Source organism: Schistocerca gregaria, chromosome 8 (assembly GCF_023897955.1).
Source record: "Schistocerca gregaria isolate iqSchGreg1 chromosome 8, iqSchGreg1.2, whole genome shotgun sequence".
NCBI lineage: Eukaryota > Metazoa > Arthropoda > Insecta > Orthoptera > Acrididae > Schistocerca > Schistocerca gregaria.
Window position 1 is genome coordinate 472,961,828 of NC_064927.1, and position 16,208 is coordinate 472,978,035.

At 40.7% G+C, this 16,208-nt stretch overlaps 1 protein-coding gene across 2 annotated transcripts in view; it reads left to right on the plus strand.

Annotated features, from left to right (window-relative positions):
* Positions 1-507: 507 nt before the first annotated feature.
* The window catches only part of LOC126284477 (KIN17-like protein), a 37,303-nt gene continuing 21,602 nt past the window's right edge, over positions 508-16,208 (plus strand). The window contains exons 1-2 of one of the 2 annotated variants that reach the window (XM_049983436.1): positions 508-712; positions 10,905-11,065. In XM_049983436.1, coding sequence (XP_049839393.1) covers positions 695-712; positions 10,905-11,065 — 179 coding nt within the window. In that variant the 5' untranslated portion in view covers positions 508-694. Of the gene's footprint in view, positions 775-10,904; positions 11,066-16,208 lie in introns of both variants that reach the window. The other variant, XM_049983435.1, reaches the window with a different exon arrangement.

The window sequence follows — 16,208 nt, forward strand, 5'->3', positions numbered from 1 at the left end:
TATGAAGAAGAGAAATTTGTTAACATCGAGTATAGATTTAAGTGTCAGGAAGATATTTCTGAAAGTATTTCTTTGGAGTGTAGCCACGTATGGAAGTGAAACATGGGCGATAAATAGTTTGGACAAGAAGAGAATGGAAGCTTTCGAAATGTGCTGCTACAGAAGAATGCTGAAGATTAGATGGGTAGATCACATAACTAATGAGGAAGTATTGAATAGGATTGGGGAGAAGAGAAGCTTTTGGCACAACTTGACCAGAAGAAGGGATTGGTTGGTAGGACATGTTCTGTGGCATCAAGGGATCACCAATTTAGTACTGGAGGGCAGCGTGGAGGGTAAAAATCGTAGAGCGAGTTCAAGAGATGACTACATTAAGCAGATTCAGAAGGATGTAGGTTGCAGTGGGTACTGGGAGATGGAGAGGCTTGCACAGGATAGAGTAACATGGAGAGCTGCATCAACCCAGTCTCAGGACTGAAGACCACAACAACACGTCACTATGACGTAGCATTACGCCACTATGACGTAGTGCTCACCTTACCTAGCTTGAACGTATTGTGTGAGCTCTTGTGTGCTCTTTGCCCGTAATATCTTTGACATAATTTTCTTTGATCGAACGTGAAGAGCGTGCCCGCGAAATGTTTGTTGATATACAAGAGATACAAAATAATCATCGTAATGTCTGGGGAACAGAATGTCACTCAAAATGAAGGTAATGAAGACGACTGGTGTGTTGATTGTTCTGACGACGAAAAGTATGGAGTTAAACCTAACGTAAGTTCTGTCAAAATTATAAATACATAATTCGTTGTTTCGGCAAGTACTATGTTCATATCGCTTTGATGTTGAGAACATTACACGACTGTAGCTCATTAATTTTTGGCTTGAGATGCAGAATTTAGTTCTGTCCAGTTTATAGATCGTTTAATGAAAGCTGTGTAACTGGTTGAAAGTATTCGTATTGATTGTTTACTTTGTTTACGATTACGTGTGAAGTTTACTTGAGTTTATAGAAGCAACAAGAGTATTTGTTTTTAAGTTTTTGTGGAATGTCTTTTACAGTCGACCAGACTCCAACTTCCCTGTAGGTCTAGGCTTCTCTGTCACTGTCGAAATATAGTGACTATTCTTCTACACAATGAAATGAAGCGTACATATTAGCACCAATTATTAAGGAAGCTGCATACTTTGCAAATCACTGAATTATGTGCAAGAGAGTGCTTAGCATTGTATTATATGTTAAGGGGGGTTTCTTCACTAGCCAATTGCGTATGCTGCGCAGGATGGCTGACTATGTAAACGCGTGTGTGTGCCCTGTAATTGGTCTAATCTTGTCCCTCATCCTCGACGGGACCTCGACATATATTTCTTTATGTAGACTTTCTGGGAATGATATTCGTCTACCGTCAAACGACTGCGAATTCACGTTTTTGAACATGTCACCTATAGCCGTACGCGATGCCCTTCTTGTTCGCGTTCAATAGATCTAGTTAGCCCTGTTTGGTACGAGTGTCACACACTAGAGTGATATTTTAGGATTGGTCGCATTAACTTTTCGTAAGTAATTTTTAAACTAATCACATTTTCGTAATACCCAGTTAATGAATCGAAGACTAGCCTGTCTCCTTTCCGTACGAACGAGAAAGTTGATCATTCCATTATCCTGAGCAGCCTTAGTGCTAACGTGAAAGCTTTGTAAAAAAACGTTTTAGTGACTGAAAACTCAGTACATGCATTTCAGTGACTACTCATATAGGAACACACAACAACTGGAGATATAACAGTAAAGACAAAGGAGTAAACAGAAAACTATAAATCAATTTACATACTCAAAAGGCCTCCATTAATTGACATTGACATGCAGTGCGAAGTTCGAATGAACAGCTGTTCCCTGATTTACTTCACAGGGTCACAGTTTCTTAAGTGTTTTCTGTCTTGCTTTACATAAGGGTTTTTTGAAAGTATGAGCCAACATTTGTTCAGAAAGATGTTCAGTATTAATAACGTGTGATTCATTGTGCCTTCTTATAAAATATGTTATATTTGTTTGTGGTTCTTGAATTTGTCACTATATTTTTGACTAACTGAATGGCTCCTCTATCACCACAATGTATTTAAAGTGACTTTGTGCTACCAGCTGGATCTGACTGAGTCATAAGTTGACTTAACCGCAGTAAATCTTGAACAGTTGATTCCAAAGCCATTTATTTAGCTTCACCAGTAACACTTGCAGTTTTTTGTTGTTGTTGTTGTTGTTAAATATTAGACCACAAAATTGAATAATTTTGCAGTTTTATACATGATCCAGTTACAGAGGCTTGGTCATTTGATTTTATTTCCCCAATCTACATGAGATCAGGCCTTTATTTTTCTGTTGCCAACTCCAACAGTGATTATATTTACTAAGGAAATTTGCGTATCTCAGATCCGAATATTTGGTTGGGTTAGATATAGAACACTTCCTATTGCTTCCTGATAAGGTACATGTTGACATCAGCTGATTCGACTGACTGAATTCAAGTGGTATTGATAATGGCTTAGCTTCACTCCTTCCATATTTCTGCAGAACTATTCTTGCTTTTTATTCTTGGGAGATCTTAATTTTTCCTTTTTCATAATTTTGTGTTATTTCCATGCATGGGCATTGGTGTATTGGTCCTAAGTCTTTTATCTCAAAAAATCTCGCCAAAGAATTTTTTATGTGATTCAAAACCTGTCTGTCATTAGAGAATAATAGCATATCATCATCAAGCAATGACGACTAGTTTGGTGCCATCTCTATAAGAACAGATAGATGGATCAGTGTTTTGTCTGCCTCCACATTTTTCCAGGAGCTGCAAAATTTTCTGGTGGAATGAAATAAATTTCTTTTGAGCTGCTGTAGATACAAGACATAATAATGGGCACTTGCTTGACCACCGGTGCAAAGGTTTCCTTAAAATTAACACACTCATCTTCAGTGCATCCTTTTACCATTATTCTTGCCTTAAATATTTCTGTTGTACTATCAGTTCTAGGCTTTATCAGTAATAGCCACTTAGTCTTGAGAAGTTTGTCTCTCCCGAGTACCTCAGCTTCAAATTTCTCATTACAAACTGGAGGTAAGAATTCTTTGTTAATTGTTTTTTTCATTCTTCTTTATGTATCCCGTGCAAGATCCCTTTGGGCATCAGTGTCTTCATTTGGCAGTCCTTCTTGCAAGTTGTAAATAAAATGGTTAGGCCATTTTTTGGGATTTGGTTCTTTACTTTATAGAAGTAATCTTGTTCAACTCCAGGGTCCATTTTTTTTTAACTCTCATGTTCCACATCTTGACTTTGTTTCCATTGGTTTAGTGTCAAAACTATAATAAAGATTCATCCCTGCCTATCAATTTAATTTATTCAGTACATGAAGTATTGATGTCATGAAGAACTGCTTGTTCTATACCTAAGGCTTTGGTGGTCCTAAGTTCCTGTACCTTTGAACATGGAAAATTCTCATCCTCCAGAAAATTTGCATCTCTGTTGGCAGTTATCTGACAAGTCTATATACTGATTAATCAATAGCCTCTGGTTGTCCGGCAGTAGCCTACAAATTGTCAGATTCTGTGAATTCTTTTTCCATTCCTTGCAATTGGATTTCAGAATGTGAATAATTGCACTGCACCCAGAATTCCTCAAGTGTTTATCTTAAGGCTTTCTCTTGTATCAAAACTTGTATGACATTATCTTCAAGTGTGGTAGATGAAGAATGAATACATAGGTATAGAGCTGTAGACACAGCATCTGCCCGATACTGCTTTGGTAAGTTGGCATCAGACATCATGGTACCTTTGAACTCTGAAATCTTTTTGGTTGATTGTTGGCATATTCCTTTCCATTGCAGCTTCTAGATATTTCTGCTTGTACACTTTTCTGCCATGACTTTGAAGTTTTTAAATGTTTGTGTGACCTCAGTTTGTTCAAAAACAGACTAAACTTGTTTCTTGAAAAATCGCCAGTAAATGTGAGAGAATAAAGATATCTTCCAATAGACATTATGTCCAGTAGCCTGTACAAATCAGAATTTACCGAATTCAAAATGTTTTTAGAATACATTTTACTGGTTTTGAATGGAAGACATGACTATTTTCCCATTGTGCACAACTCACAAACCACGTTATCCCAATATAAATATATACGCTGAAGAATCAAAGGAACTGCTACATCTGCCTAATATTGTGTAAGCCCCCGGGAGCACGCAGAAGTGCCACAACAAGAAGTGACATGTCCTCGACTAATGTCTGAGGTAGTGCTGAATCTAATTGACACCATGAATCATGCAAGGCTGTCCATAAATCTCTAACAGTGGTTAGCACACTGGACTCACATTCGGGAGGATGACTGTTCAATCCCGCGTCCGGCCATCCTGATATAGGTTTTCCATGATTTCCCTAAATCACTCCAGGCAGTTACGGTATGGTTCCTTTGAAAGGACACGGCCGACTTCCTGCCCTGTCCTTCCCTAATCCGATGAGACCGATGACCTCGCTGTTTGGTCTCTTTCCCCAAACAATCCAATCCATAAATCTCTAAGAGTATGAGAGGGTGGAAATTTCTTCTCAACAGCACATTACAAGGCATCCCTGGTATGCTCAATAATGTTCATGTCTAGGGAGTTCGGTGGCCAGCTGCAGTGTTTAAGCTCAGAAGTTGTCCCATTGCCCTGCTGGTATCGCCCAAATCTGTTGTAATGCACAGTGGCCATGAATGGATGCAGGTGATCAGACAGAATGCTCTATGTATGTGTCACCCGTCAGAGTCATATCTAGATGCATCAGGGCTCCCATATCATTCCAACTGCACATTCCCCACACCATTACAGAGCCTCAACCAGCTTGAACAGTCCCCGCTGACATGCAGGGTGCTAGGGTTCATGAGGTTGTCTCCATACCCATACACGTCCATCTGCTCGATACAATTTGAAATGAGACTCGCCTGGCCGGGCAACATGTTTCCAATCATCAACAGTCCAATGTCTGTGTTGACAGGCTCAGGAGAGGCATAAAGCTTTGTGTCTTGCAGTCGTCAAGGGTACACAAGTGGTCCTTCGGCTCCAAAAGCCCATACGATGATGTTTCATTGAATGTTTCACACGCAGACACTTGTTGATGGCCTATTATTGAAACCTACAGAAATTTGCCGAAGGGTTGCACATTCGTTATGTTGAATGATTCTCTTCAGTCGTCGTTGGTCCTGTTCTTGCAGGATCTTTTTCCAGTCACAGCGATATTGGAGATTTGATGTTTTACTGGATTCCTGATATTCACAGTACACTCGTGAAATGGTGATACGGGAAAATCCCCTCTTCATTGCTATCTTGGAGATGCTGTGTCCCGTCGCTCATGCGGCGACTATAACATAACGTTCAAATTCACTTAAATCTCGATAACTTGCCATTGTAGTAGCAGTAACCAATGTAACAACTGTGCCAGATACTAGTCGTCTTACATAGGCGTTGCCAACCCCAGTGCTGTATTCTGCCTGTTCACATATCACTGTATTTGAATACACATGCACAAACAGATGCCAGGTGCTTTCATTTTTGAACTTTTTACTGAGCAATTTAAGTAAATAGATGTCATCCTGTGTTGGATATCCCTTCTCAACAGGAAAACAGTCAACCCAATGAATGGCAATGCCACAACATTTCAAGACTTCCAGATCATGTATGGGGCATATTGTGTCGATTCGACCCAGGTTATTCAAAGTCTCACTCTTGTTGGTAAATATTGGTGTGGTTTTCAGGCACTACTGGGTTGGAGAAATGTATCCTCCTCAGTTCTGTACTGTGGAGAAGTATTCCATTGAAATTCTGAAATAGTACATTTCAGAAAGAAGCAGACAACATATTACTTTCTCCCACACATCACACAAAATGATGTCAGTGAGAAAATATGAGGAATTGGAGCTAATATGGAGATTTACTGACCATCATTCTTCCCTCGTGCCATTTGCATGGATCAGGGAAGTGGGATCAGGTAGTGGAACTAGAAGAACCCTCTGCTTCTCACAATCAGATGGCTTGTGGACTATAAATGTTTCACACAAACGGGAAGAATACTGAAATACCATCTACATTTGAAAGCTAACGTGAAAATAAATTTCGACATTTGTATGTCAATTTGCAGATGTAACCATTGGTCATCTCATTTAGACATATGTGCTAGACATTTCCTCAAACAATAAAGTCGATAAATATGTAAAATCTGGCATCTGTGCATTTTGTGTAATGTATTTCATTGCTGTGTAGTGAAATTGCTCTCCAGTTCCCCTCCCCCTGCCATGATGTACCATTTTCTGTGGCTGCTGCTGCTGCTATCCCAGAAACCTTCCTGAAAGTAACATATAAAATTTTATAGCCACATTTTGAGTGAGCCCCCAAGTCATTCTTGTGACAACCAGTATTAAGCAGAGAATTGTGACAGTGATGTACACAACAGACTGTTAACAGTTCCATAGACATAATGTAGTTAGAACTATGTCAGCACACAGCTTAGTACATCCTTCTAAATAACAGTGATAAGTGGGTGTCATTCAGAAACATAGTAACATACCATTTGGAGTGTGAAATAAAAGAGTATTGTTTCATGGGATGGGGTTGGGAGGGGGAGGGGGGGAGAGTCACCTACTACAGTTATCGTGATGTCTGTGTTTGACAGTGTTCCACAGAGCTCTTTCAATGCATAGGCTTGTGATGAATGTGAAGCCTGGAACACTTCTTCAGAAGCAGAAATGCATTGTGCTAAATGATTTATTTTGTGACTCTGGAAGGCGCTGGGAATATTATCTTGAGTTCAACATCACATATGGATGATTTCTTTGTGAATTAAGTTTATTTGCTTCTATTGCTTGCTTTGGTAAATCAGCTCCACATATAAGGAGTGTGGCCTTCTGCTTATGTTCATTTCAACTCCACATGAAATCTCACTGGAAATACTGTACAGTTCAAATTGAAGAATGTTGTTTGAACCAAATATGATCTTTGATTGTTACAGTATGACCATTGAAAGATTGGACTCAGTATGGGGTTTGAACCTGGATCTCCTGTGTCTCATTCATGTGTGACTTTACCAATTAGGCCACTTGAATACACATCACATACCAACTTACATTCTAATTTTCACATTTATTTGCATACAGTTTCTGTGATTGAATGCTTAGAAGTTCTCCGGTACCTAAGAATTAGCACACCCGAGGGAATGGTCGATTGGGAAAAGCTTAATGCTGCCACAGTTAACTGTACAGTTGAATTGAGGAAAGCAGTTCCTTAATGCTGAAGGAACCAGAAACTGTGAGGCACACACATGACATTGAGTGGGTATATGATATGGTGCACAGTTGGCGTAACTGGTAAAAACAATTGTTTGCGAAAATAGGAGGATCCGTTTCAAAATCCATGTCTAAAAATATTTTAAATTCTCAGATTGCAGTTTTATTGCAAGTATTCAGTACCGTAATTTTTAATGCACAGCATGTTCTTACAAATGATGATTAGATAAAAAAATTCATTTGCTGTACTGTTGCAAAATGTCTGGGAAGATTATTCACCTTTTACAAATAATTAGGTTCTCCATTATAAAATATTTAGACCACTACCAATTGAGGTAGAGTATATACTGAAACTGGCGAAGTTACCTAGATGATCTTACTCTTGTTTTCACTAAGCTGAAAGAGTAAGGCAACTACTGTTCCAGGTTTTTATCATCACTTGAATTATTGGCAATCAGAAATGACAGTTGCCCCTCCGTTTCAGGGGCTGACTTCTACATGTTGTCTCAAATTTCATTTCACACTGAAAAAGTGAAATGTGTCATTGTAAAAATATTAGAGAGAATAGAATATTTTGATACACTTAATAGGACCGTACTACACTGGTTGGGAAAGTACGATCTACTTTGTGCCCAGCCATGAAAGCTGAAGAACCTCACACAGTGACATTACGAGAATGAGGATGCTGCCATTTCTCAACGGCTTAAGAATGAACGCTTCATAACTTCACAGAAATATGTTGAAATGTGACTGATAAACGTACTGTAAACTCCCGCTGTGGCTGAATTTAAAATTATTGAAAGGAAAGTAAAAGTGATTTTTCACTTCTTGGCCTATGTCATTTGATGCAATAGTACACTCTTAACACAAAAGGTGCACCACAAAGGATATAAGCAAATTTATCATAAATTGATTTTCGTACAGGTATTGATGGAAAATGCAAAATTGTAAACTTTGTTGGCCGATGGATGAAGGTGTGACATTGCAGTGCAATTTCATCGCACAGCTGGCAAGAGTAGTAAACAGGGAACATGTCGGTACCAGGAAGTAAAGTCTTTGTGAATTTAATTCCGTGTGCTCAGTAACACAGTACCTATGCCTCACTGACACGTGCATGAACAGATGTCAGCACTTGTTGTTGGGCTCAAAGAACAGGTGCAACTGGTGCTTCAGTTACCACAAGGACCATTTGTAGGTGGCTCACGGAAAGGGGCTGAGCTCATGGCACCCCTCTGCCAACTACTATTGGCCTCTATACATCGACAAGCTCGTTAGCAGTGGTGTCTGGCACATTCAACCTTGAATCTCATTGACTGGAGTAGAATTGTCATCAGTGATGAATCCCACTCTGAACTGAGCCTTGATGAGCAGCAAATTTTTGTCTGGAGACACCCCAGAAGCGGTGGGATAGCAACCTGACTGTTGCCCTCCATATGACCTGACAATCGGAAGTGATGGTCTGGAGTGCCATTTCATTTCATAGCAGGATCCCCTTGATTGTTACCTGTGGTGCCCTTACAGCACAGCTGTACTTTGATGATATTCTATGCCCCTTTTTGTTGCCCTTGGTGGAAAGTCTCCCTGTGCTTACATTCCAGCAACATAATGCCCACCCAGACATGGTGAGTTTTTCTGCTGCTTGTCTTCATGCCTTCCAGATGCTACCTCAGCCAACAAGATCACTGGATCTCTCCCCCAATTGAGAACATTAGGAGCATTGTGAGCAGTGCCTTCCAAGCAGCTCGGCATTTTGATTCAATACCATGCCAGTTGGATAGAATTTGGCACAATATCACTCATGAGGACATCCAACATTGCAGTCTATCAATGCCAACCCGAAAACTGTTTGTGTAAGGGTCAGAAGTGGACCAGTGCAATATTGACTTGCTCTACTTGTGAAGCTCCTTCTCTTGAATAAATTGTCCGGTTTTTCTGAAATTGGAATAATTTGTTTGTTCATGTGCATCACACATACTAATATCCGTCCCATTTGGATAATTCCTTAGTGGTGGATCTTTTTTTCTCAAAGAGTGTATGTTGGCAAACTATTTTAAGGGGATCTATGTTAACAGTGGAAAGTAAACATCACTAGTCTAATGTATTGTGGCACAAACTTGTAATAATGTATCACAGTGGAACAGAACACGTAAATAAAACTGTTGCACCAATTTGTAATGTCTAACATGATGTTTAGTGAAGTAGAATTGCGACAGTTGTATTCTTTGATAATACACCCAAGTTAATGTATTGCCTGTAGCGCTTTAAAAATACTGCGCAATAATGTGTGGTTAACTTCTCCCATAAAACTGGTCAGTATGGCGACACAAAGCAGTGAAGCACACAGCCTTTGCTCTGTAGGCCTATTCAATAAAATATTGCAAAATATCATAGGAAAAGCATTGGGTTTCTCATTTTAAAGTGGATAAAGCACACTTGATGATTTGCAAGCTGTGCACCAAATTGTAGACAAGATTAATGAATTTGAATTTCAATTTGCCTGGAATTAATTGATTTTTAGGACATGTTTGACTCAGTTTAAACAAAATCACTACATAAAGCTTTCGAAAAAATTAAGTGTTAATTCAATATATGTTAGTTTGCTGAAGAATGTGATCTTCAGTGGTATAGCTTCTATTAGAATTCATCAGGATAGTGAACAATTTAGAATTGAAAGAAAAGTCAGGTAAGGTGATCCCATTTCACCAACTATATTCTCTGAAAATCTGGAGGGAGTTTTCAGATCCTTAAAATGGGATAAAGATGAAGGCATATGTGCTCCTAAAAATACTTTTGAGCTGCTCTCAGTTGTGTGATGACATTGTTTTGTGTGTCTCTATTAGTACATGTAAATTTCAATAACTAATGGAATTAATAAAGCAAGTTTGAAAGCTTTTGTCTGTTTCCCCTTCCCAAGAAAATTGAAAAGTCGAGTGTATTTTTTCGGAAACTGTTTCTTATGTGAGGAAAATGCCAAAAACTTTCGAAATTGTTTCTTTTGGTATACCAAATTCTTGACTTGCTTGCTGCATCAGTTTTCATGCCTTGTGGTGTGATATTTCAGTAACCTTGTTTTGCACAACCTCACCACTCTAAAAAAGTAGTATCAGTAGGAACTGAAGTGATAAGAATTGATTCAAATTGTACTATACAGTGGTAACAGATTTATGTTTTTGATTCTGATTTCCTTTGTTGGCATGCCATCTTGGATTACACTGAATTGTTGTAGTCCTGCATACATTAAGAACATCTCCTAACTGTTCTCTGCTGTAAGCTGTAGGCAAGAGTATTCAATTTTAGAATGTGTAGTACTTTGAAATTGGATCGAGCTTGTAGAAACACCATTTATTTTATTTTATGTAATTTGAAATATTTAACTGTAATCCAACCCAAGGACCTGTTCCTACTATTAGTGCTGCTAAAAGGTGAGAAAAGAAAATATTTATGTTTAGTATAACCTACACAGCCTTACTTAATGGCAGCAGTTAGTGTTGGAAAAGAAGCAACAGCTGCTGTCGTCTCTTAGTAAACTGTTCCACACTTTCTATAGGCTGAAAATTTTTTTAGGCATCTCATTGGATAAATGAACATGTTTTTCATTTGTAATTGTTTCAGGGTGACTGGTTTATACCACGAGAAGATGTAATACAAATGTTTGAAACACTGGATAAAGAAAAAATCCTGAAACTACAATGGGAGTGTCCAGGAAAGCGTGCATTGTCTCCTTCAGGAGACGAAATATACAAAGAAGGTGAAGAAGAAATGTTGGAATCCAAGTACGTTGTATATTAACAATTTGAGTTGTCATGACCAGATACCTCTATTCTCTGATCTTTTTCTTGTCAGTCATTCCTGTACCCTCCTAAGTGACTATATCACTGTATCTCACTGCCCCTATTCATACAAGTTGTCCTATGCATAACTGCATGCCAGACATATTTTGTCAGGGAAAGGACAATATGTTATGGCATGTATGTGATCTTATCAGCTGATTTTGTAGGTTCAAATGGCTCTGAGCACTATGCGACTTAACTTCTGAGGTCATAATTCCCCTAGAACTTAAAACTACTTAAACCTAACTAACCTAAGGACCTCACACACATCCATGCCCGAGGCAGGATTCGAACCTGCGACTAGTGGTCGCGATGTTTCAGACTGTAGCGTCTAGAACCGCTCGGCCACTCCGGCGGGTGATCTTGTAGGTTGCATTCAGTATTGCACATTAGAGTGGTCACATCATGCTGTCTGTGAAAATGATAGATAATTGTCTTCACTGGCAACTTCACTAGCAAGTATCTTGTTGGTGAACACGGATGTTTTGCTTTAATTGGGCCCTCTCCCAGCTTATGTACTTCCGAACACTTGGAACGGAAACCAGTCCTGTTACATCTGGTGGGCACTCTGCCTGGTCTTGATTGAAACTATTCTCATTGTTAATGGTTATTTGATCACAATCTAATTAATATTTAAAGGTTATTAAATATGGCAAGATGGAATCGTCAAGTTCCCGGGGCATCCATATTTTCTACAGGTTAGCCTTCTCACGCCACATACTTGACAGTTCAGTTCAGCACCCCTTGCCTATCTTTGTGTGTGTGTGTGTGTGTGTGTGTGTGTGTGGGCGCGCGCGTGCGCAACAGGTTATAAAGAACTGCCAAAGCAGCATGAGACTAGACTGCGTCTGGCCCAGGTGACCATTGACAGTCTCTCTCTCTCTCTCTCTCTCTCTCTCTCTCTCTCTCTCTCTCTCTCTGTGTGTGTGTGTGTGTGTGTGTGTGTGTGTGTGTGTGTGTGTGTGTGTGTGTGTGTGTGTGTGTGTGTTTCAGGAGAAAGCCTTTTGGCCAAAAGCCTACTTGTTTAGCAGCCATTTTGGTGTGCCTGTCTGTGACTCAACATCTCTACTACATGGTGAGTAGCAGTTTATCCTTTTACTATATGATGAGTAGCAGTCTATCTTTCATACTACGTCATTATTCCAACCTGGATTTTCCATTGTTGGAAACTACAGTTGTTACACAAACTTGGTCAAACACACTTTTTCTTCTGAGAGAAGAATAATGTCCATGCCACAAATAACTGACACATACCGTATTGGTTTGTTGAGCATCTTGCAGAATTCCGCTTGATACTGTGGCATTCAAATTTACCAGATACAAATTTTAGTGGACTCGAATGGGTTGTCACTAGATATTAGCTCGGAGATAACAAATTACCATATTATGTGCTACAGAAATTATCACCTGTGTAACATCTGGTGACATGTTCTGTCCACAAACAAAGGACTGGCAAAACATGGCATTGATTTTGATTGTCAAAGATGAACCAGTGTGTTATTAAATGGTGATCATGATGCCAAACACAGAAATGCGTGTGAGAATTGACTCATGTTGTTATTTAGGAAAAGGAATATGACTTTCAGTGAATTTAATATTCTTGCCTTGCCCTATGCCAGACAAGACACGTACATCTGTTGCCGAGTGCTGGCGTCTCAACTTCTGTGGTGGTGCAGTGGTCATAATTGTCGGTGGTCGTAATTGCTGGCTAGTGACATGTCTATGAGTGATTAAGTTCATATCTCTTGCAATTACTTGTTGTTTAAGGCTAGTAAACAATATAAATCTCAGTTGATTTTTATTACCTAAGTACCAGTGAATACAAAAATGTCTATGAGTCAGATGCACACGAGGCATCCAGCAACGTACTTGGGGAAGCTGGTCAGGATGCAATTAAATGGTCAAGGGATTTGCCCATCTCATGATGTATCTTGCCAATGTCTACCTTTACGTGAACCGTACAGCCCAGCAGTGGTTTGAGAATAGTGATGAAAGGAATTTCATGGAAAAAATTTCAAGTGGAAATCAGAAAGACATTTACTGACAACCAGCAACAGGTCTGCTTAGCCAAAGAGCAACTGAAGAATAGAACCCAAAATCAGGAGGCTGTTTCACAGAGTGGTGAAACTGCACAAGTGTGCAAGGAGAGCTTGCACCACAAACAGCTCCAACTGATTGCTATAACCTATGTCACACAGCAACTTCGCCAAAAATTTGATAAACGCCATGCAATAGTGTTGGCTAGCAGTATGCAGGAAACTGTAAGCTTGCTTGCTTAGGCAGTCACACTGTGTAAGATCAGCTGTTTGTTGGCAAAATGTCCTTTAAACTGCAAATGTTAAAAACAAATGAGCATTGTCAGTTATTTTTAGTGCTTAGTGAGGTAGAAGCGGATGCTAGTGAGCAAAGGGAAAGGACAAAAATGTGGTCTAAAACTTGGATGAAGAGGACAAGACAGTGGAAACGGTATACCCACTTTGTATCATGTAGGATTGAGGTTAATATTCAAATGAAACTTTTTAAATTGATTTGAAGTGTTAAGTAGTATCATCATTTCATTCCAAATTGGCATTGTAAGTATCTTAACAATGCTATTCTACATAAGATATTGTTTTAATATGCCTCATCCTTATCCAGTGTTATACGAATGGATGAATCTGTAAATGAAAATTTGCTTCATATGGTTTTGCCTCCAATTCAGAAAAGAAAAAAGAAAAAAAATTGGTAATGTGTCAGACAATTTTACCTCGGGAAATCTCGGAGCAATATTTGTAAAAGTTATGCTTCTAATATACCCACCTATCTACAGACAAACATATAGCTGTAAAGTGCCACTAATTCAGACTGATTTTAGGGGTACGTAATTTTAAGACTAGGAATATACAGAACCTTGATATGTATGTAGCTGTTGAAGTTGGCACATTGTCATATGTTTGTGAGAGATCCAAGTTGTTGTTAGAAGTATGGAAATAAACATCATTCTCCATGTCACGAAAAATTGTATTCTCTTAGTATCAGTTACAGCATGTAGATTTCACAAAATTAAGCTGGTTGAAGTGTGAGACTGTTATAACGTCAACACATATGTTTCAAAGACGACACAATACATGTAAGTCACAGAGCAAGTAGACAAAGTAAGACCCGCTTATGTGGCGCGGTTGCTGCATGGCTGGCAGACAGCGCCGCATGTAGAGGACGCGCGTAACTGTGCGCCGGCACTTTGAAAGATCGGCAAGTCACAACACTTTCCCCCCTTTGTACTTTTTTTGCACTGGTCTTGATGGAGGTGGCCCGTAGATTGCTAACATCCATAGGTGTTGTTTGACTGGCCTTAAAGGCTCGAGGAGAAGGCTTCACGTACGGACGGAAGTGTCCCTGATGATAACAGGTCGAGATGAAAGGAGACATAGGGATCAAATCTGCTGGTGCCCCGTTCACTAATCTGCCCGTTGTGGCAAGTCCGGTTGTTATAACAGGAGACATGGCTGATGTGTCGGCGTCCGTAGGAGAAGGAGGCGAGTAGAGTTGCTCCGACAGATGATGGTCATCCGGTTCCTGCATGGGCACGTCTCCTGGTGGCGTCCGTTCTTGTGCTGGCATCGAGATGATGATGAGATGGTTCTGTTGGAGTAATGAGAGATGCCAAGATCTCGGGTGTCAGGTAGAGCCAAAGGTGGTGTAGCAGCATTCGGAACAGGTGTTGCCAGCACACTAGGCCGTAGCTGGTCCGAATGACGCACTGCAACACCTGTGTCCATCTGGATTTCATACAGGTGTCGGCCACAGTGTCGTAAGATGTGGCCAGGACTTCATTTTGGCTGACTGCCATATCCCCGTACCCATACGAGGTCGCTGGCGGTGAATCGACCAAGCGAAGGCACCTGCGGCCGTGAGGTGGAAGGCCGCAGAAGATGAAGTAGCGTGCGGGGCTGTCGGCCATGTAAGAGCTCAGCCGGGCTGTGGTCGTCCATGGGGGTGAAACAGTAGGAAGCCAGAAATTGGAGAAGCGCATCATCAGCAGCAGAACAAGTCAGGAGTTTCCTCATCTGAACCTTAAATGTGTGGACCAGTTGTTCAGCCTCACCGTTTGATTGTGGATGGAACGGAGGGGCCGTGACATGCATGATACTGTGATGAGCACAAAAATCCGCAAATTCAGAAGAGGCAAATTGCGGACCTTTATCAGTAACAAGAGTAGAGGGAAGGCCTTCCAAAGAGAAAATGCGAGTGAGAGCACTTGTGGTTACTGCGGTGGTAGGTGACGTACATTGGACAATGAAAGGAAAGTTAGAGTAGTGTCAATCGCGAGTAGCCAATAAGTACCTAAAAAAGGTCTCGCGAAGTCAGCATGAATACCCTCCCAGGGCTTCTCAGGCGAAGGCCATGGTGACAAAGATGACTTCGGGGCGGCGGCCTGTGACACACAAGGGCCGCAGGCAGCGACCATGTGTGCGATTTCAGAGTCAATGCTGGGCCAGTACGCATGATGGTGCACCAGAGATTTTGTGCGAGAGGTACCCTAGTGCCCTTGTTGAAGTAGGCACAAGACCGAAGCACGCAAAGATGCAGGTACCACAACACACGGCGAAGCATTGTCGGTGGAAAGGAGGATAACACCATCCCTAGCCGTGAGGCGGTTGCGCAAAGCATAGTAGCTCCACAGAAGTCTTAGCGGACGGACGATCTGGCCAATCCTTCTGAATACAGCGTAAAACCCTGGAGAGGGTAGGATCAGAACCCGTAGCAGCCGTCAGCCGGTCACTGCTGATGGGGAACCCTTTCACAACCCACTGCTCGGCAACATCCAGGTGGAAACACAAAAGTTCGTCCCTATCGAATGCCAGATCAGGACCCATGGGAAAGCGAGACAGTGCATCAGCATTCGCATGTTGAGCCATCGGCCGGAAATGAATTTCATAATTGAAACGAGAACAAGTAAAGAGGCCAACGCTGGGGGCAGTGTCCAGCCTTGTCGGGAAGGGACGTGGGTGGATGAAACAAGGAAACAAGTGGTTTGTGTTCCATAACAAGATGAAATTTGGATCTATAAAGACAAACACCAAACTTATGAAGAGCGTAAATAATG